General features: G+C 46.5%; 2 protein-coding genes across 3 annotated transcripts; both read right to left on the bottom strand.

Moving 5' to 3' along the window:
• Positions 1-8: 8 nt before the first annotated feature.
• On the bottom strand, positions 9-12,293 carry sparta (spartin a). Of its 2 annotated transcripts, none has more exons than XM_064352718.1 (8): positions 12,137-12,293; positions 10,243-11,006; positions 6,994-7,188; positions 5,499-5,676; positions 4,520-4,714; positions 4,152-4,310; positions 3,731-3,821; positions 9-1,230 (listed from the first exon to the last, which is right to left on the bottom strand). In XM_064352718.1, exons 2-8 carry the CDS (start codon positions 11,002-11,004, stop codon positions 1,032-1,034), a joined length of 1,779 nt encoding a protein of 592 aa, XP_064208788.1. In that variant the 5' UTR covers positions 11,005-11,006; positions 12,137-12,293; the 3' UTR covers positions 9-1,031. The 2 variants fall into 2 exon arrangements, with proteins under 2 accessions (XP_064208788.1, XP_064208787.1); XM_064352717.1 differs by lacking the exon at positions 9-1,230 and adding an exon at positions 2,788-3,045.
• A 1,074-nt stretch (positions 12,294-13,367) lies between these two features.
• Positions 13,368-16,611, bottom strand: ccna1 (cyclin A1). Its single transcript, XM_064352711.1, has 9 exons — positions 16,454-16,611; positions 16,049-16,231; positions 15,686-15,920; positions 15,488-15,606; positions 15,007-15,230; positions 14,713-14,917; positions 14,519-14,632; positions 13,936-14,069; positions 13,368-13,854 (listed from the first exon to the last, which is right to left on the bottom strand). The coding sequence occupies exons 2-9, from the start codon at positions 16,214-16,216 to the stop codon at positions 13,803-13,805; spliced, it is 1,251 nt and encodes a 416-aa protein (XP_064208781.1). The 5' UTR covers positions 16,217-16,231; positions 16,454-16,611; the 3' UTR covers positions 13,368-13,802.
• Positions 16,612-21,623: the final 5,012 nt, after the last annotated feature.

Raw genomic sequence — 21,623 nt, 5'->3', positions numbered from 1 at the left:
AAAGCACAATCAGTTGAATGTGAATTTATCAGTCATACTTTAGTATATAAAGTAACAGAAGACTCTTACTTAGTTGAGCTCATATTACACATGCACTTACAGAGGCACTTGCAAGCAGTTCTCGATGGCAGTTTTGAGAAGTAAAAAGGCAAGCCCTTATAAATACAGCATTATTAAATGTTAAAATGAAAAATAAACGTTTGCATTTTTTCCCAGTTCACTTGTAGAATTGTAGATAAACAAGGCAAAATTTAAATCCAGTCTTCATAGTGTATCTGGCCTTTAGCAAAAGCTTTCCCAACAGAAATACATATTCATCCATGTTCAAGTCGGATGTTTTTAACCCCAAGGCACCTGTTCAGCAATGCTAGTAGGAACACATCCCACATTACAGATACAAACATATGAATTCATTCTAAAATATACAAAAGGCATAAATAATTATTTATATCCATTAAACCACCAAGGTAGAAAACATACTTTATCACCATACGAGCTGTATAAATGTGAATTTCATGTATATTTGTTCCGATTCATACACCTGTAGGTGCCATCTTTAAAATATTTTTGACCCAACAATCTTACTTCAACTATAAGCAATATTCATATAACATCGTCCTGGAGAGCCCAGAGGTCACTTGCAGTGTGTTTAGCTGGAGACCACAGAACAGAATCACAACTGGAACAGCTAATCCTAATTCCACAGCTTTGGACAGCTGTTCCAGTTGCAACACATTTCTATTGTCTTCAGGGTTAAATCTGAGGTTTAAACTCCAGCTAAGCACATCACAGTTGACTCACAGGGTCTGCTTTTAATTGTTAGCAAACAGGACTTTTCTGTGTCTGAATCAGCTGTAGACTTAAAGGTGAAAATAAAAACAATCACACCCTGTAGCTTTCCAGGACTAGGGCGAGGAGCAGAGCTTAATATAAATATTAAAAAGGTAATAATAATAATAATAATACTTTAAGGCATAGAGGACAGGTACTGTAAAGGATGTGTGGATGGGGTGGTGGAGTGATTGTTACTGCTACTCCTCCCTCTTCTCCTCCTTCTTCCCTCTCTTTTTCTGGGGCCTGGAGCTCTCCGCGGCGGCGCTGGACGCCTGCTGGCCCGCAGCCTTGGTGAGGCCCTTGATGGCCAGGTGGTTGAAGTTGACGGCGGCCACGCCCAGGTCCACGGTGCAGTCTACGGCGCTGTGGGTGGCCTGGCCCGCGGCCGAGCCATACCTTAACCACAAACCGGGGGGGTGAGGGGGGTACCGTACCTTAACCACAAACCAGGGGGGTGAGGGGGGTACCGTACCTTAACCACAAACCAGGGGGTGAGGGGGGTACCGTACCTTAACCACAAAGCAGGGGGGTGAGGACTACCGTACCTTAACCACAAACCAGGGGAAATCTGGGGATCGTGGGGGGGGGTACTGTACCGTACCTTAACCACAAACCGGCAAGACCAGGTGAGGAAGGGGGCCAGAGAGAAGGGCCAATCACGAGGGTGAGAGTGTAAAGGAGGAGGAGCTGCATAGGGAAGGGGCGGAGCATGAGGCAGGCAGTGAATGAGGAAGTGAATAAGGAAGGTGCAGCATGCAGAGATTCAGAGCGCGCGGTCGTGCTGGATTCGTATGCGTGAACAGTGTCGATTCCCAGTTCCCAGCGTGGATCCCGATTCTTGGGTGAATTAAAACAGCCTCTGGGCTTAACGTTTCAGCGTTTATTGCTTCAGTGCGTGCAGTTACCTTAACGGCAGACAGAGAGAGCCTGAGGTAGGCTACGAGTCAATCAGCTGGCTACTGTCCATCATCATTATGATGTTTATATAGGAGGAGCTGAAGTATGGTTATGTGTACTTTCATAGCATGCTGAAACCTGCCTGTATTCATCACAATTTTGAATTTGAATTTTACTCCTTAAAGCTAGTATGTACTACCTGAGCTTAGCCTGAGTTCGGAGAACATAGATCATTAAAAAAGAAGGTCATCTGCTGTAAAGGCTGTGTTCATGTTTCTAATTGCGTTTAGAACTTTGACTTGTTTCGCCCTATATAAGCCTGTCTAGAGAGCATGTAAAGCACTCTGACCAGAAGCTACGGTGTCTGTGGACCTAAAGGCTGCCCGTATGAAAACAGCAGTACAGGCTAATCAAAATTAGCCACAGGGTCCCAGGCATGTGTGTGTGTGTGAGTGCATGCCTACAACATTGAACACCAGCCTTGTGACTAAAAAGCAATCACAGGTTAAAAAAAAAACACTGAAAAAGTGTCGCCCTATAAAGGAAGACATTAGGGTCTTGCCGTAGACTCATCTCATGTATATATTCATAAGTGAATCAAAATCAACCGTCATAACCTGGGGATAATTAAATCGAGCATGCAGATCGAGTCATGCTTTTTATACAAAGCGGCGCTGAATCACGTCCGTATCGTACACGCGGAGTGGAGTCACACACAGCGGCAGATATGAAGTGAAGGTGTGGTCAAAACATGCACAGACCAGAGTCAAACTGAATTACATCGGTTCTTTAAATGGCGGTAGAATAAAATTTAAAAAACGATCCTGCAGATCCCTGAGAATTTTTACAGAAACGTGTGAGAGAAACGATCATGTGAAATAACTTTGCCTCTAAATACTGGATAAAATTAGAGACTCAAATTAGAAAATTATAAAATTGACAGTGAAATGCAGGACAGGAATTTTCTGGGTGCTAAATGGGTTTCAGACAGGATTTATAATAATGATAATTTGGCCCAGGTCTGTGACAGGCAAAGAAGCCCTGCGGAACACAGGCTACTGCTTGTATTGCTTTTATTAATGACTGGGGGCGGGGTCACACAGAGCACATGATTTGGGGGCGGGGTCATTTCAGTCAGACGGACACCTGCCACTCATGCAAGCTGGCCGACATGCCGGACATGCCAGTGAGAGTTTTCAGGAGAGAATACTTTCGATTTTTGTTCGAGTCTGTTCCTTTTTCACATTTACATTTTTTTTTTTGGTTTGTTAATTGTTGCTAGGAGGGTCTAAGACGTTTTCTAGACCCCTATATCTGCAAAATAAGAGGAAGAAAAAAGACAAGCGAGAGCTCATATTAGTTTTTTCCCGGGATGGGCGATATATCGTGATGATAATTATCGAATGTGATAACGGCTGTAATGGTGTATTGCCTTTATTTTCCTCTTGAATTATACCTGAAGCAGTTAGTAAACAACCACAAGCTTCAGAGGGCGCCTGAAATGCTTCCGACCATAAGACAGCCAATCAGCAGCAAGGCCTCGCAGCTTCATGTGATTGACAAAAACACATCACACGATGACAGGGAAGCTGTGCGACCTTGCTGCTGATTGGCCGTCTTATAAACACCCAACAGATAACAGTTGTTACTTTTTTTTTCTCCAGAAGCATTTCACACAGCCCGTTTAGTTAGGTTGTTTGTATAATACACCATAATACACCATAAGGTGGCTATGACGCCTATTGCATTCGATAATAACCATTGCAATATATCTCCCATCCTTAGTTCTCCTTCCCCCCCCTCACAATTCCCCCAGGAAGAACAAGCCAGGTTTTAAAAAAACAGAATGAATAAATGAATAAATAAATAAGCGAGGTAGAAATAGTTCTGGTTAGACATGAACTAGACCAAAAGGATGCAAAGCAAATAGCAGAACCCAGGCAATAGCACCTGTTAGCACCATGTAACCTTGCAGGAGAGGTTAAGATGCTTCACTTACTTGTGTTTCACCGTGGAGACCGTCTCCGTGGCGACGCTCTTGCCAATGTTCTTGGACGCCACCTCCAGGCCTGTCCACACTGTCGCGAGTCCTAAGCCACAAAAGAAAAGAAAACAAACTGCACTTGCAGACAAAACATGGATCTAATCCTAATTCTTTAATTACATTATAAATTCAAGCAAATATTTATATTTAAAACTAAAAAAACATAATTTAGAGCAGTGCACAGCTTTCATTTGCAAACGTCCAAGCAGGTTTGAGGAGGAGACGTCTTTGATTGTAAACACTGGACCTTAGCAAGGCTAAAAAATCCTGCATAGTATGCCTTTAAGTAAACCCTGTTACCCCAGAAGACCACAGTGCAGTCTTCATGCAAACTCCCTCCAGTCCAGCAGGGGGAGTGCTCACGAATAGCACCTACCCTGCATGCCGCTGGCAGCCACCACCTTGGCCCCGTCCAGTGTGGAGCGGCCCTTCGCGTCCTTCTTCAGGGACTCTGGGATCAGCTTGCTGCCGTGCTTCTTCACATGGGGGGCCAGCTCTCTACTCACATGGCCAGCAACAGTGCAGACGCCATCCACTGTAACAGAGTACAGCCTTTATACACGCACACACAGACACAGACACACACACATGCACGCACGCGCACACACACACACAGTGACAGGGCAAAACTCATTCACTGTAATACAGCAGCCTTTACACACACACGCACGCACGCACGCACGCACGCACACACGCACACGAGGCTGTGACATTGGTTGACAGGAACCTCCCTCACACACTCACCCAGAAACTGGCTGACTTTGACAGCGCCCCCGGTGGCCTGCTTGGCCACGTGCAGGCCCCTGGCCACGTTGGGGCTGACCTCGGCGGGCGTGTCCTCCGGGGTAATGCGCTCCCGCAGTTTGGACGCCCCCTTGTGGATGGCCTTCTCCGTGTACTCCGCCCCCTTCACCAGACCCCAGCTGAGCCAGGACGCCCCTGCAAGGGGGACAGCACCCCAACTTTCACAGGGCTGTGATGCAGGCCGCAGTGTGGCATAAGAGATAGGCAACTGGGCTTTGAACCAAAAGGTTGCAGATTCGATTCCCAAGTAGGACACTGCCACTGTGCCCTTGAACAAGGTACAATGTATATCCAGCTGTATAAATGAATTCCATTTATAAAGATTTTTTTTTCTTCAATAAAAGAGTCATGTAATTCATGATTCATGTAATTCGTCCTGGGTATGACTGTCTGCTAAATGGCAGTAATGTAACAATTATATTTGAACATCTTATTAATCCTTAGAAGAAACTTATATGGCTCAATGGAATTATCATAATCTAGAGAGGAATGATAGTGGTGACCGGAGTTGGACCCCTGATATGTTTAAACCTCACACCTTCATGAACACAGGACCCAGTGTGCTTTCATGTACTTTGTTTGGGCGACAGTGGCCTCTAGTGGGACATTTCAGGAACTGCACTGCAAATGTGCACATTGGGGATAAGCAACCCTGGTCCAGGAGAACCTTAGGGGGTCATCTGTATTGCATACACACCTTGTATGCCCTGGGGGGCAGGGCATGCAGGTGTATGAAGGACTGACCCTGAGGTGTAAAGGCAGTCCTCCACACACACTATTGGTGTCAGCCATTGTGACACAATAGTGTGTCACAATGTCACAAAGTAGCACAGGGCACTTAATGATATCACAAAGAGAACGCGACGGTTTGGGCACAGGAGGGGGTAACTGTCCCGTCCTGGGCGGGTCCCTCAGTCACCTGTGAGGATCCCTTGGGCCACCTTCTCGCTCCACTCTGGCAGCGGCACAATCTCATCATCCTCCTCCTCTTCCTCCTCCTTCTCTGCCGCGGCCCCCAAGGGGGCGATTTCCTCCAGGGGACTGAGGGGGACCTTCTCACACCGGTCCTCAGCTGCTGCTGCGGCTGCCTCAGGCACCTGCAGGGAGAGCTGGAGTTACCTGTGCACACCTGAGTTACCCGCGCGCACTGAGTACCGCACACACTGAGTACTGTGACACATTACCGTACACCTGATCTGCGCACACTGAGTACTGGCACCTGAGTTACCTCGCACACCTGAGTACGCCACCTGAGTACGTGCACCTGATTTACTGCGCACCCTGAGTACTGGCACACCTGGGTACTGTGCGACCTGGAGTTACCTGTGCGCACCTGGAGTTACCTGTGCGCACCTGGAGTTACCTGTGCGCACCTGGAGTTACCTGTGCGCACCTGAGTTACCTGTGCACACCTGAGTTACCTGTGCACACCTGAGTTACCTGCACACACCGGACCCTCACACACACCTGGATTTCCCTGCCACACTCTGGACACTCCCACACACACACACACACACACACACACCTGTTGTTACCAGCACACACTCATGTAGATACCCTTTATTACTCTGTGACTCTTTATTACTCTGTGACTCTCAAAAAGACAGAACTGAAAGCGGGCTCAGACTATACAGAGAAACAGCAAGTTTTTAATGTAGTTTAAAGTTTGTATGCTTGCGATTCATCTTTCCCCTATACAGCAGCACTACTGGGCCAAGTTAACAAATTGTAATGACTGTTCTGTTCACAGGCAGAACATCTGAACCCACAGCACTGTTTGGGGGGGGGGGGCAGCTAGCCTCTCACACTAGGCCAATCACAGACAGCCAGTGTACAGGAGGGGCTGGGCCGAACACAGCGTTCCCGAAACTGGCAGGAATCCTTTTAAATCCGCTAAATTCTCTGGCTAATCTGATCAGCACATTCTACCGGGATTACAAACAAGGAAATCTGGAGAACCAGGAAACTCTAAACCGTGTCAATGATGCCGTGGCGCCGTTCAGCTCCACATAGCCAAGGTGACCTGCCACAGATAGCATCACCCTCGGCTGTCATCAACCATTGGTTCAAAAGGGATATGTGACCATAAAGGACCAATCAGAAAACTGCACAGCCTGAAGCAGCTCACTAAGGTCAAGGCTGATAGGCCAAAGGGACATGAAAACAAAAAAGAACCTCAGATGATGGTGATATGTGCAGGGGTCTTGCTTCTGACATGTTTTTTAAAGGCTGCTTTTAAGATTCAAACTGACTTCATACGGAAGGGAAAAATATATACATTTAAAGGGCATGATATAAAACACAAATCCCATGGTAGACCTGTAGCACACACTGAGCCCATGACGGACGTAGACAGGAAGTGACATGGAAGCCACAGGAAGTGACACTGAAGCCATGTCACTACGACCGCTCACCTGGAGCCGGAGGTCGGTCAGCTGAGAGAGGTGGTCCTCAAACAGCTGCCGGTCAGATTCGGGCAAATCTGAGGACAGCACCACCCCCACGTAGGACCCCGGCGCGGCGGCCATGGTGTTGGGGAACATGAACACCCCGGTGTTGCACAGCAGGACGGGGGAGGTGGGGGTCAGGGGGTAAACCCAGTCACACACCTGTAAAAAAGAAAATAACAAACATCCACTGTAACTGTGACTGAGCAAATTAGATTCCTTCCATATATGCCAGACTACAAAGTGTGTTTAACATAGAGCCCGTCCACGCAGACACTGCACATGGCCCATCTGCACAGACACTGAACACTGCTCATCTGCGCAGACACGACTGCCCATTGCGCAGATACGAACACGCCACTGCAGACACTGAACGCAGCCAATCTGCGTACAACGTGGCATCTGAGATACGACATGCCTGTCTGCCAGATACTGACACCGCCATCTGCGCAGACACTGAACACTGCTCATCTGCGCAGATACAGAACGTGGCCCATCTGCGCAGATACTGAACGCAGTCCATCCACACAGACACTGAACGCAGATCATCCGCACAGACACTGAACAGAACACAGAGCAGGGCAGCTGTTGAACAGAATCTTCCGGGCGGGCGTACAGACAGCTGCCCTGTGCGTTTACACCGCTCAGACAAGGTTGCCATGGCAAACGAGTCCCACCAGCTCTCACGGGACGGCTGGCGCTGGTGCCAGTGAGGTAGGAGGGCGAGGGCCGGGGAGTTATTTATAGAGAGAGGGGGGCGGGTAAATGGAGCCGGACACACAAGGGAAGAGCAGTGTCATCAGTAACGGGGGCCTTTGTGCTGAAATAACAGCTGTCCCAACACCGGCCACTTCTGGAGGGGGGGTGGGGGGTCTGACTTCCATGGCTCCCAAATATCTTGTTTTAGGAGTTAAAGCCCCCCACCCCCACTCAGGTCACAGCTCGTTTGCTCAGATAAGAGACTGTTTGCAGCTGGGCTGGTCAGCCCTGGCTGTAATGCCCGGTGAAGAATGGATTAGCTGACCGTGAGCGTCACATGCTAACCGGGACAAATTACTGACAGTGTGCGGTGACCAAGCCCTCAAATGACATGACACTCTTGTTACCCCGCCCCCCCTCCCCACACCCCCGCCAGCCAATCCCCCACCGCCCTCCACACTCACTTTGTGTGACACTTCCGTGGAGAAACCGGTGATCGGTCACATGATGAAGATTTGGGAGATACTGGGGGAGGCTTTTTTTTGGGGGGGGGGGGGGGGGTAACTCTCCTAGGGTCCCCCTCTGACCGTCCCAGGGCACCTCCACTCCGAAGACACCAAAGATTTAGGCAAACCCCTCTAAGTCTGAAACTACCAATGCCAAGTAGCCTTTTGCCCAACAAGGGTACAGAGCATCACAAAATTGTTGCGCATGTTTTCAATCGTACATTGTGCCTGGTAAACACATAAAAGGTTCCACAATCAATAGAAGATCCCGTTCTGCCTCCAGTGTCTCTTTCCAGGACAGAACACTCAAACTTTTATCTGTCTCAACGCTTACGTAACTGCCCAACCCATATTAGATTAGTCTTGGAAACAAAATAAGGCACACTATTGTTAGCCTGACAGGCTAAATCAGGACAGTTCGTAAAGGTCTAATGCGACTGCCCACAGCACATCAGTTCCTCTCGACATCTTCGCAAAAAAACTCTCCAAACTGTTCAAAGACTCGGACGTCCAAAGTTCAGCCGCAGCGAGCTGGGCAGCGATCGGAGACGGAGCTCTGGAGCGCTATCTCCTCCGGGCCGAGCCGCACGGCCTTCTGGGAGATAAGAGAAGGATAAAAGGTGGACACCGATGTTCGGACTGCAGTCCTCCCTTATCAGGCACACCCAGCGTCTCAGCTGGGAAACTGAGGTCGTGTGGAATAGGCAATCCATTTATTAACTCTCTCCCACAGAATTAAACCCTCAGTGCACTGTGCACATCAACGCTATTCAACTGCCAGCCCAGGGGCCATTTTATGCCCTTTCATCCAGAAAAGAAAATATATATATACAGATACATCAAAATTTGAGGCCATGACAGAACAATAACAAACAGATATGCATATTTTAAAGACATCCATTTTGTACAATATATTATTCATATATTGCTTGGCACAAATGCAGCATTTTTTAACTAAAAAAAAGAAAGAAACTGAGCCCCAGACACAAAGATGTCTGAGCATCTGGACAGCCTCCTTTAAATATCTGTAAGTACGGTTTTGTATTTTTGGCTGAGTGACTGCACCCCATGCCTGAGTCTGTATAGCCTCCCTGATCATGTGACCGGGGACATCACGCAACAGGGCACGAAGCAGAGCCCAACCAACCAGAACGCAGGAGAGACCATCACATGACTCGAGCCCAGACCGGAACTGAGCTCCGCACTACGGTCTATTAACCAGCCCACTCGATACAGACGGACCAGCGGATTGGCCAGCGCTATGTGCTTTAGGATCCCGGATTGGTGCAAACAGAGATTATCCGCCTGAAGCAGATAGGCCACGGCGACACCACGCAGGACAGCGCGGTCGAAGTCTGCGCCGAGCTGATGTGGAAGAGAAAGAGTCAAAGTCCTATCCAGAGGGGTGACGCCAGACGATTCTGCGATTCCGCCGGGGGGGTGGGGGGTGGGGGGTGGCTCTCCTTCGCGGTCAGATCGCGGTTGTGCAACACCGACCCAGTGCTCCGAAGTTAGCAGAAGGGGCCTTTCCACATAGAAATTATTTTGGCCGGAAAGCTTTTCTAAAACTTACATAAACACCCAACTGGGTGAGAGGGACGGTGAGCAGGCACGAGAACACTGCCAACTCCCACCTCAGAAAAACACAGGCTAAGTGAGAAGAGATTATGGTTTGTTCTGCTAAACCGTAGCAGTTCCTCCTGGTGTAGCAACACAAAAAAACAATGAAATCTTGTGCGCAAATATTTGGCTCTGAGAGTTCAAAATTTAGATTTAGCTTTTTCAAAAATCGAAGTAAACTCATCCCTGCCTTCTATCCCTCTACCTCACCCCTACTCCTCTCTGTACGCCACCCAATCCCCCTCTGTCCCTCTACCCCACCCGAAGCTCTCCCTCCCTGTACCCCACCCCACCCAATCCCCCTCTGTCCCTCTACCCCACCCGACCCTCTCCCTCTCTGTACCCTACCCCACCCAACCTCCCTCTATTCCTCTACCCCCCGCCCCCTTACCTGCAGTACCGCAGGAGCGTGTTCATATGCCCCCTCTGTGTGCTGTCGGTTGTTGAGCCGGGCGATGCGTAGGTACCCCGGGTAGGACGGGGCGCTGACGTGCCCCTCGGGCCCAACGAAGAAGATCTGCACCCCCTGCGGGAGGAAGAAGAGGTCCTGCCCTTCCTCGCCCCCCTGGCCCAAACTGGGACTCGGGAGGCTGCGGGAGGGGCTGGGCAGAGGGGGGGGCGTTTCCCTCACCAGCGACAGCTCGCCCGCCTCCGTCCCATAGGACAGCGTCAGGTGTCCGTCAGCCGCCTGGGGCGAGTAGGCCGGGGGCAGGTCGCCGGGGACGTCCCGGTGCATCGTGGGAGACACGGACACGGGGGCGAACCCGGGGAGGGGCGTTCTGGTCGGAGCGGACGCCCCCTGCTGGTCCAGGGCGAGAGGCGGTTTTGGGGCGGGGCGCGTAGGGGCGGGCGTGGACGTGGTCTCCAGGGCGGCCAATCGCGTGGCGATGTTGCCCAGGGTGTGGCTCATCTTGCGCTGCATCTGCCGAGCGGCGTCCCAGGCGGAGCCCACGCACTCGGGCCGGGCCGAATCCACGCCCATGCCCCTGTGGAGGTGGTACCGGCCCCGTCTGTACAGCTCCAGGGCCTCCGCCCCGCCACCCGCCTCGTCCGCCGTCAGGGCCCGGTCCAGGCACTCCAGCGCCTTCTCGTAGTCGTCCCGTATGATCCACAGCCCCAGCGGGTCGAACGCCTCCACATTCGACTCCTCCATTCCTGGGAGAGAGAAAAAAAAACGGTCCGTGATCAGTGTCCAGGCATCCAGCGCTCAGACCATCAAGGATTCAGCTTTTGCCGATTACACCGATTCTCAGACCGTAAATGTCTCTGGTGCTCGGTTGTTGATTCGACGTTTGAAATTATCGCCAGATGTTCTCTGCTTCACTCAGCTGTCAAACAGCGGCAAAAACTTTTGAAGTATGAGCTTATGACATAGGCTACCCAAGTCTGGTTGCGAAGATTTACGGTTTGAAAAATCAGTACTTCCTTATAAACCGAGAAGAATAACAGCATACATCCTACATAAAGGTATTTCCTTTAAAGGTGTGTTTAAATGCGTTTTTTTTTTCTTTTTTTGCGAGTGAAAATGCATTTTCACATTTTACATATTACACATTAGATATTTACCTAGCCATGTCAAAATCTTGTTAACCAAAAGGTTAATGTAGATTATTATTTTTAGTCCTTTGTTTGCAGGTTATCTCTTCGCTCACAACGCTTTGCCTCAGAGCAGCCAATGACAAAACCAAAACACGCTGGTAAACTTTTTCTTATAAAAAAGAGAGCAAAAACATTAATTGGGGATTATCGTCGAGCTTTCCCCTTAAATGTCGAAACACCGCAGATTTCCTGGAAGCTAGCTGCCTGACATCTCAAGCATTTAAAATGGTGCGCAACTTAAACAAAAATATGCGTTTGTCTGTCCGTGACAGTGGTTTCACAGACGCCCAAAGCGGGTTGTACCAGAAACGCCAACAACATTCCCCGTGTGCTCCGCGCGTCTGTGTTGATACAAGCTTCAACTATAGTGAAACACAACAATACCAACGAAGTATGTTTACGCACTCATAAAAACATAATGTTAGACTATTATACTTTAACTACAATAAAAACAAAAATGTACAGCGACAGTAGAAATGATCGGTTTGTCAAATATAATCTACGGTCACATTCAGTTTCGAATCAGCAAATATTTCACAGGACGCAGTTTCTTTTAGACACAAAAAGGAAAAGTCAATTTGCTTGCAAAAACTGATAAAACCCCACCATATGGACTTTCGTTAACTGGCAAACGCATGTTGTATATGCTAATCATAATGGTTTCATATAATTTGAAAATGGCATACCCGTTCGTTGCAAATTCTAACCGCGCAATTTCAGGGCGACGTGAAGAAACAGCTTCATCGCGGGAAACTCCAGCATGTCCGACTCAAACTTTCACAACTTCAAAGCCAGCTGTCGATGATGCGCCTCCCTAATCACCTGTTTTGATAAAGTTCCAGCCTAAGTATGGCGAGCTCATATGGACAAAAGTTGACGCCATTTCATTTAAGAACGCTGGGGGGCGCTGGATTCCCAGTTTTTGAAGCACGCATGACCATACCGGAGGCAGACGCTAACCCGCCCTTAATTAACCCGCATCATAAATTACATGAACACTGTGCTCATTCAAATCGAGTTATCCATTAGATGAACCATGATCATCGCTCTTAAATCAGGGCACTCCTCAGCCTCAACTCTCTAGTTGATTCTTTCCCCTTGCAATTAACATTTTAAGCACTTTCCAAGTTCTATCCCACATTGGTTTCCAAGTTATCCTGTTCTGCTCCACAAAAATATTAAAATAAATCTTGTTCAATATTCATAATCATTAATGTAAATTTTCTGCCTTTGGAGCTTTAATTTGTTCAAGCTTAAATAAACCAAAGTTACTCTTGGAATCTTCACTTTACATGCAAAATGACTGCCATTACAGATTCTGCTTCACTTGAAATACCTACATAAACCATTTACCTCCACTTTAAAATGTTATGCCAAATGTAGTACATGTAGAAAGTAAAAACAAAAGCCTCACTGAGGTCATTTTGGCAATGCTGCAAAAATGCAACATTGGAACTCCGTGGTAGCACAGCCATGTGTGCATTAGCAGGCAATAAGCTCACTATAACAGTATGCAAAAACAGGTCTGGTGCGGTTGTAGTGAATGTTAGGTTTGTCTTATCGTTAGGTAGTTGGAGGGTCACCAACTACCCTTCTCCCCAACCCAAAATATGGGGGGGGGGGGGGGAAAGAAGAGAATTCCAGTACTGGAGAGTCAATTCCACTCCAATACCTCTGCCAAACTCTGACAAGGACTCAACAGCCCTTAGTGCAACAGCACCCTTTGAATTAAGCCAAGAGCAGTACAAAACTAGCCATAGGCTCATTACACATTAGCTTGCCTCAATTAGCCCAACTAGTTTTAAGGACAGTTCTAAAGCCAAAGCCTAAATGGTTCCCCAAAAAAAAAAAAAACCAACCCACCCAGTCACACACACCAGAGGGACACCAAGTATATAAACAAGATGGAGGCAGTAGTGTTACTTGCTTCTTTAATCACATTGTAAACAGTGTACAGGTTCAAATTCATAATTCCATTCAGCAGTTTCAGTCCAAAAATGATTGTATAGCAAATTCAGGACAGCAGGCAAATGGATTAAAAACCACCTGTTTCCACAGACGGAGACTGAACTGATCAGCTGACAAATACATCCACACCACATTAACACAGTACAGGGGTCAGAAGCAGGTTACAAATACTTAGCTTTAGAAAAAAAAAAAGAAAAAAAAAAGTTTAAAAATTGTTACTTGATAGCTACCAGTAGGATCTACCTAGGATAGAGTCTATACAAGGTCTTAAAAATGCAATTTAAAAATATTAAAAATTTCCCCATGAGTCCCATTTGCCTCATGGGTTCAGTGTCCAGAGAACAGGTAAGCGCTGAGAGTTCATGTATGAAAGTCCACTTTGCATCATTGAATAGGCAGGGACCTTGGAGGACCAAGGAGTGACACACCGCCATACCTGGAAGAGATCACAAGTCAGGAGAGATCAGCCTTAAAGTAAAATTTAAACACACAACACCAAAGGTAGTTCACTGCCCACCTTGAGCTCTTGTACTTCTCCCTGATGGCCTGCTGGGGGCGGCAATCAGCACCCAGGTACAGTTTATGGAGATCCTTCAGACAGGGAGCGATTTCCGCCAAGGAGTAGCCGGTGAATGCGTATAGGGAGTCGGGCTGTTGAGAAAGTGATCAAACACAATGCATTAAATCCTCCCATTCTGAAGCAGGCAGTGAATTCAATGGACACAACCACAGGCAGAAATTCCAGACTGAAGCACCAAAATGACTGCTTACACACACACTAAATCACCCTCATTGAGTTGAGCCACTGAAGTAACTAGATTGAGGGGCATTAAATGGTACTTGATGAGTTACTGCAGACAATCTTTGCAGTATTCATCCCTCTGATCCTGAAATTCATGCCATTGCATTTTATGCCTACAATCAAGTTGAGACCCATTAAATATGCACTTTAACCATTTCTCTTGTAGAAGTTTCATTAACTGGTCTACACCAGTCAGACTTTAACCTGCACTTGTGTAGACACCCATCTAGACACCCAGCACCTGCCTCAGTAGGCATTTTCACCAAATCTCAAACACAAGTGACCAGCATAGTCTTACCCATAAGGCCTTGTTCATAGTGTAGTTTGCAAGACAGTAGGCTGCTGCAGCAACCTTGGATGGAACATGTAGCAGGAAAGGGTCAACCTCCAGCAAGCTTAGCTCCGCAACATACTGCAAAGGGCACAAGCAAGAAGTTACAGGGGGCAGTCCAACAGCAATACAAACTCATGTTGAACTTAACAGGCAATTACCAGAGCCAGGTTCTCAGTCTTGGTGCAAACTGGTTCGGTGACCATGAACTGCCTGAGGAACTGATGGGTTGTGGGAACGGTCATGTCGAAGGAGAGGACCTTGAGAAGCAGGTGCTCCATTCGCAGTAGCTGCTTCTTTGTGTACGTGTCATCTGTGATGTACACAAACTCGTCCACATCCGGAGGATAGATCTCTTCGTATTTCCTGGAGAACAAATTAAACCATAAGGCCAGAGTTGCAGAATTCAGAGCAGATTGTCCATTTTTTATTTTTATGTAGACATCAAGTCTTACGCAGCCAGGAGAATGGCAGCCGTTCCCACGAGCTGCAGCTTCCCCCTGAGAACAGACATGCAGGACAGGAAGCGGTCCATGTAGTTCACCGCCAGATAAATGGTCTCGGCACACAGCTTGTACTCCTCCCCGACCTCCACCAGCCAGTCCACCAGCACAACCCGCATGCTGTTGGTGATATCCGGCTGCTTCTTTATGTAGCCAGGCTTTGGCCTGAATTTCACCTGGGGGGGGGGTGAAAGTAAAGTTAAATTAATTTTATTTTAAAAGGAACTACTCAGGGGGCCAGTTTCACAAAGGATTACAGAGTTAGCTGGATAACTACAGTAAATCCCAGAACCCTCCCACATCTTAAACATGGACTGAAGTAATTACAGCCGTTCCAGGTTTCACTTGTTTATCCAGCCAACTCGGTAACACCGCTTCCTGATACAGCCCCCAGGACAACAGTAAGAGCTAGCTCTGCGATCAAGATACCCACTTCACGGTCTCGCAAGTGTTGATGAATGTCCTCAGCATATTCTGCCACAGTAAGGACGTCATGGGCACTCAAAGGTTCGTCCTCTGGCTGAGATCGCATAGAGGCATCCATACAGGATCCTGTAGAAAAATCCCATGAATGGCCTTTCAAAAAAATAAATCAATACTAAACTGCACACCAAATCGGTTCCAGGCTTACCTGCACTAAGCTCCAAGAAGAGTCTAAAATCTTTGTGCTGCATAGCAGCCATGTCCTCCTCGAGCAACAGAGGCCCTGGTGCCACCATCGCGTTGGTGACCGGTAGTACGACCTCATTCGGTTCGTCGACATAAACATCGAAGCTAGAACTGGAGCGACAGGACGGGATGCTAGTCAACGAGACTGCTGGGAATGCATTTTCCAAACCTGATCCATGCTTGGAGTTTAGGCCAGCCTGTTAAAATAAATAAAAACCAAGAACTTAAGTTACGTCGACAGATTCATTAGGGGTTGAAGCAATTGAACGCAATACTAGCCAGCTGCAAGTAACCATAGGGATGCTGCCTGCACTCGTTTACTCACCTGACCGTGGAACCGGCTGTACTGTTCGTTTTCACTCAATTCGCCGAGCACAGTCCTTTGTTTTGGTTTTGAAGCAAACTGCAACCGAGACGCGTCCATCCTGTTTGACGCCTGGCAGTTTTCTTGATTACGGAAGCTTCCAACAGGGATAAAGCTGCCAAAACTCATCCTCCAAACAGAAAGCTGGTTGTAGAACAAATAACCTTTGTCAGTTGATTCAAGTTATCAGTCGGTTTAGCCATTTTCAAGTTTATGCACTAGATGCTACGCGAGATAACTGAGCAAAAAACGATTGACAAAACAATCTTTAGCATTCGTACAAACTGTACATTTAAATGTCGCAAGCAACGTAAGACAAGCAGGAAACGAACAATTTTAGAGCACATTTCGAACAACAACACAAACCTATTGCGTGTAAGCCAGACAATGCACTCGCTGCAGCCTCGAGATGCCTGAGCTGAACTTCTCCAAACTCCTTAATTCTGAATGGGTAACTCTCACCGGCATTTATGGGCTTCGTGAACAACATTTAATTCCTATCTGGGCATTACATAATCAGCTGTCTTCTCGGTAAACTCGGCTGTTGCAAATCAAGCAATTCAACACCTTTGCTTTTCAATCACGCCGCTTCCAGGCCAATGTCCAATCACAGTCGGCAGTACGTGTAAGCGTCACCATAGCAACAGAGATAGCGATCACCCGCAACTGCTTCAATGCAGCGTGCTTGTAAAGACACACCCCTATGGATAATCAAAACATCAGGAGTAAAAGCATTACGGCTATAAGAATCCCCTGCATCCATGTAGTGGTACTAACCGTAGCAACAACAACGACAACAACAACAACAACAATAATAATACATAGCTAAAAAAGCTTCAAAAGTGCTTATTAATGTAAATCAGCTGGTTGAAATACTAAAGTTAAAAATCCAGTGCCAGGAATGTGCATTGAAATGTGTTGTTTTAGTGCCAACAAGAACTGTTAATAAGAATTTTGGGTAAAAAATAACGTCCATTTCTTTCCCCACTCGGCAGTGCTTGGCCCAATGGCTCCTTTTATTTGAATATAGATTCACATTAGCCTATATGTGCAGGTCACATATGTTATAAACATACCTACAGCACAGACTTGCACCTAAGACTGCTTGTACAATAGCCTTTTTTTCAGTGTGTGTGTGTGCATGCATGCATGCTTGTGTGTGTGTGCGTGTGTGTGAGTGTGTGCTTGTGTTTGTGTGTGTGTGTGTGTGTGTGAATAGGGTCTGAACTGGGATTTGCATCAGCTGTGGAAGCTCACTGCCTACAGCCCAAAGAGGCGAGAGTTTGTTAATTTATGTTTCATGGTGTTATGCATTCTTAGCTTCCATCAATAAATTATAGCATTAAAAATATATAATAAGGATCTAGTGCCAAAGAGCATAAATTAAGCTGTGAAGATTCTCAAAGTTCCTCTAGTGCCCCACAAAAATTTGCCTGGAGCCAAAACAAATGTTAAAATCGGACACAAATGCTACAAACAGCTAAAGCTATTGCTACACATCTCTCTAAAGTGGCTTTTTTTACCAGACAGTTTATTATTTTGGCCTGAAGAAACCTTCTAAAAGTGTTGGTACAATGTTGTCATTCACCGAATAGCCTTACTGCGACATTGTAAAAAAAAAGATGCCATGGTGTTTTGTTTTCCAACACAACCCACCGAGTCTCTCTTTGTCTGGGTTTGTTGGGCTTTGATCACAAAACTGTTTGCGTATCGAAGCTCACTTTAGCAGAAGGCGGCGGTTTAATCCTTACCCTGGGACCTGTGCTGTTTGTCTTCCACTAGACACACAAGCCACGTTGTGTTGTCGTCTGTCTCAGGATCACCCAGCAATATTAAACAGCACAGCGCATCCCACTGCGCCCACTGCGACAACAAACACGGCAACAGCCAGTGCCACGCCGACCACCACAAAAGAAAGCCGAGCACTGCTGCCATCGGAGAAGCCAACTTTATTTGTCCAAAGCCGAGGAGGTGCTCGGGTTCTCCCCAGAGTCACCGTCGCTTCGGGAAATGTGATACTCGGATTTCAGTTAAGGTGCATTCAAGTACAGTGGAGCGTAACTGGCAGGTTATTTAAGTGGCTGTCCATTTTTTAGGACATCACAACACTCTGTTCATTGACAGGGACGTCCCGTCAGGATAAGCAACGCAGGTGCCACCTACCACACAATAATCAGTCAAAAATAAGATGACTATCAACCTTTATATCCTCCTGTCATTTTCAGCGTTCTGTAGATTTATTTATTTATTTTTTTGGGATAATATGATGCCAGTGAAGTGATATACCCAGTGAATAGAAAGGTATGCAGTTTGGAAGGCATTGAGCAGGCTACAACCCTAAAACTTGAGGGGGGTTCTTTGCCTTCCCATTGGCTTTTCCCACAGGAGTATTTGGGACTCATCCAGACACTGGTGCCATAACAGGATGAGCCAACCAGGAGCAAGAGGTTGCCAGTTTTAATCCCACACCATGGGGCTCATCCAGACACTGGTGCCATAACAGGATGAGCCAACCAGGAGTTAGAGGTTGCCAGTTTTAATCCCTTTGAAGGCATTACTACTGTTTCATCATAGACCCAGGAAACTTGTCTCTTCAGCCTGCATCTTGACTGGCAAACCTTCCCCCTGGCATTCCCAACTTATGTAATAAATCCCAACCAACAAAATTATTTATTGGGGTTTTTTGTGGCATCTTATGTATGTTAACTGTATCTCTGCAGTTTTTGGTTAGCATAATTACCTTACATTTAGTGCTGTTGCATAAACGGTATGCTCGCTGGTCCGGGAATGCCAGGTTTGCCACTCGTACCATACAGGTATACACCAGTGTTCTCTCACACCATCAATAAGAGCATCTGGTAAATTAAATATAGCCCAATATACTGGAACATAACATAACAATGTAATACTGTACCTGGCTGTCCTAGTTGGCAACCAAATCATGTTTTCAGGGCAAACTCAGGACGGAAAAATCTGGTGGAGAGGAAACGAGAAGCATTTGAGCCCACGGTCTGTGCCGTTTCTACATTTCGGCACTGCAATGTTTTGAATTTTTCCTGCACGGAGGAAACCTCTCTCAAATATCAAAAGCACCTGGAACGTGACACTCTCGCCATTCAAAGCGGGTGAGAACTACTAACGATGACCATAATAATGGGCTAACAAGCAGCATATAAACGGCGCGAGCGGCCGGGGCTGAGAGCTTCTGTGCAGCAAATATTATGTAAATGTTCCGTGCCATTGTGTAAACCTTTTCCGCGGTTAAGCTTGTTGATTACACAAAGGAGCCCCTTCATTAAAACGACCGCGTTTCGCAGCTCATTGTTAACGCCGATGAAGGACCTCGCAACTATCGCACTTCACTCCGGTGGAACAATGCCTCCCCCTCCCTTTCTCCCGCGGTGTTTATGGGACACTGTATGAAATAGCTTTATCTCACCTCCGCAGTGCTCTCGTGGATCCGGTCCAAACAATTTTTTTGGACCCAGTCTGGAATTTTTTTTTTTTTTGTTGAATCTTTACATCATGGAAACTTAGGCTATTTCTATATATCATGTAACGCATTGCATAATATATCTGGATATACGGGGGCATTTTTTCTAACACAAGGTAATATATTGTTATTTTTACTGTTTTATATTCAAGTAATTATATCCCAGTGAGACCGAAGTGATAATAACTGTCAATGCAGTAAAATTACAGTAGGGTTCATTTTGCATATCATTAGCAGGCCCTACGTGTAGTTAAATTCTGAAATAAATAAATAAATTGTCAGAACAGTCTAACACTGGCACAGAACTGTTAGGATATTTTGGGATATTTTCACACTGTATGGATGTGAAACCCCACGGCATTACCCATCTAATCAACTGGCTGATTCCTGGGCGTGGTGCAATCCTGTACACTTAAACTGACCTTCAACCCCTGCCAGCACCAGGGGTTGAAGGTGATTATCTGTGATAAATAAATAAATGGATGAAATAAATAACTCGCTCAGTGCAAGCTTGGATAGGCTCCAGCACCTCCCGCGACCCTGACCAGGAATAAGCTGGTATAGATAATGGATGGATGGATGGATGGATGGATGGATGGATAAATAAAAAAATAAAAATAAATAAATAAATAAATAAACAAACAAACATAATAGCAAAAATGACACTTCACAGTTCTGAAAGAATGCCTGGTTGAATGGAGATGAATGAAAGGAAATATAACACATTTTACATGCAAGGACTTTTTGTTTTTGTTTTGTTGTTTGAATGAACGTAAGCGTCCAACAAAAGCAGTGCGTTCGGGTTGAATCGCGTGGGCGCTGAGAGAGTCACTCTGTTGTTTTGTCCAGCGTATCGCGCTGATTGACATACTTTCAAAAATGTCACATGATCTAATCTAGCGATAAAGCAACAGATGAGGGGAAAGGTGAGCCGTTAGTCATTACTGCTGCGTATAATTGTAGTCATTTATTTCGGTTTTTATTTTGCTAAAGCATTCCGGAAAGCTGGTCTTTCTACCTGCCACAAATGTGTTGCGAATTATTTCCTCCATCTGAGATTATATGTAAACACAGGGGACTGAAAACACGCCATATTCTATGAGCTTAATGGCCTTAATAGACATCACATTCATTTGAGCTGGATGCTAAAGCAAAATAACAACAGCAATGACATTTTACTGCTAAATCCTACCATCACAGCTAGACATCTAATTATCCAGCTGGAACATAAAGTTAATTTTCTGGTTACGAGGCTGAATGAAACTCTGCATATAAAGGGCTGTAATTCCTACACGGTTCACCTGATGTGGATGTAAATAAAGTCAAATTAAAGCTGACACTTTTACCCCGTATTCGTCGTTTCATTTCAAATCCAATATGTCGGAGTAGAAAGCCAAAATAGCAAGATATAGTGATTAAATGTGATTCTCTGTGTATGAATGAAATCCAGTTTCTGCTCTATGTAATATATCAGCCACTGCAGTATCAGTATCGACAGCATCAAAACAGCAATCTGGTCAAAGGTTTGCACGGGGAAATTATCTTTATTGCTCACATTGACAGATCAGGGTTTTCAGAAAAAGACTGTGGTTCTGATTAATCACATGGAAAAACACTCCATATGATGTCACTAGATAACAATGCTGGGTAAAACTTGACTGAACCAATCAGATTGCAGGGTTTTTAGTGGCGACCAATCCAACGAGCTCTAACTTCCTCATCCAGATCAAAACAGTAAACAGTCCCCCCAATTGGGTCTTCCCCACAGCCTAAATTTTCTTGGTGACTGGATTTATGAATGAATAAATGCATGACATGCGGCATAGCTTAGGAGGTAAGAACGTTTGTCTGGCAGTCGGAGGGTTGCCGGTTCGATCCCCCGCCCTGGGCGTGTCGAAGTGTCCCTGAGCAAGACACCTAGCCCCTAATTGCTCCCAACAAGCTGATTGGTACCTTGCATGGCAGCCTTTTACCGTTGGTGTGTGTGTGAGTGAGTGAGTGAGTGAGTGAGTGAGTGAGTGTGTGTGTGTGTGATTGGGTGCA

The sequence above is a fragment of the Anguilla rostrata genome, chromosome 9 (assembly GCF_018555375.3).
Source record: "Anguilla rostrata isolate EN2019 chromosome 9, ASM1855537v3, whole genome shotgun sequence".
Lineage (NCBI taxonomy): Eukaryota > Metazoa > Chordata > Actinopteri > Anguilliformes > Anguillidae > Anguilla > Anguilla rostrata.
Note: the sequence above shows the minus strand (reverse complement) of the source record. Positions and strands in the feature narration are given on the sequence as shown.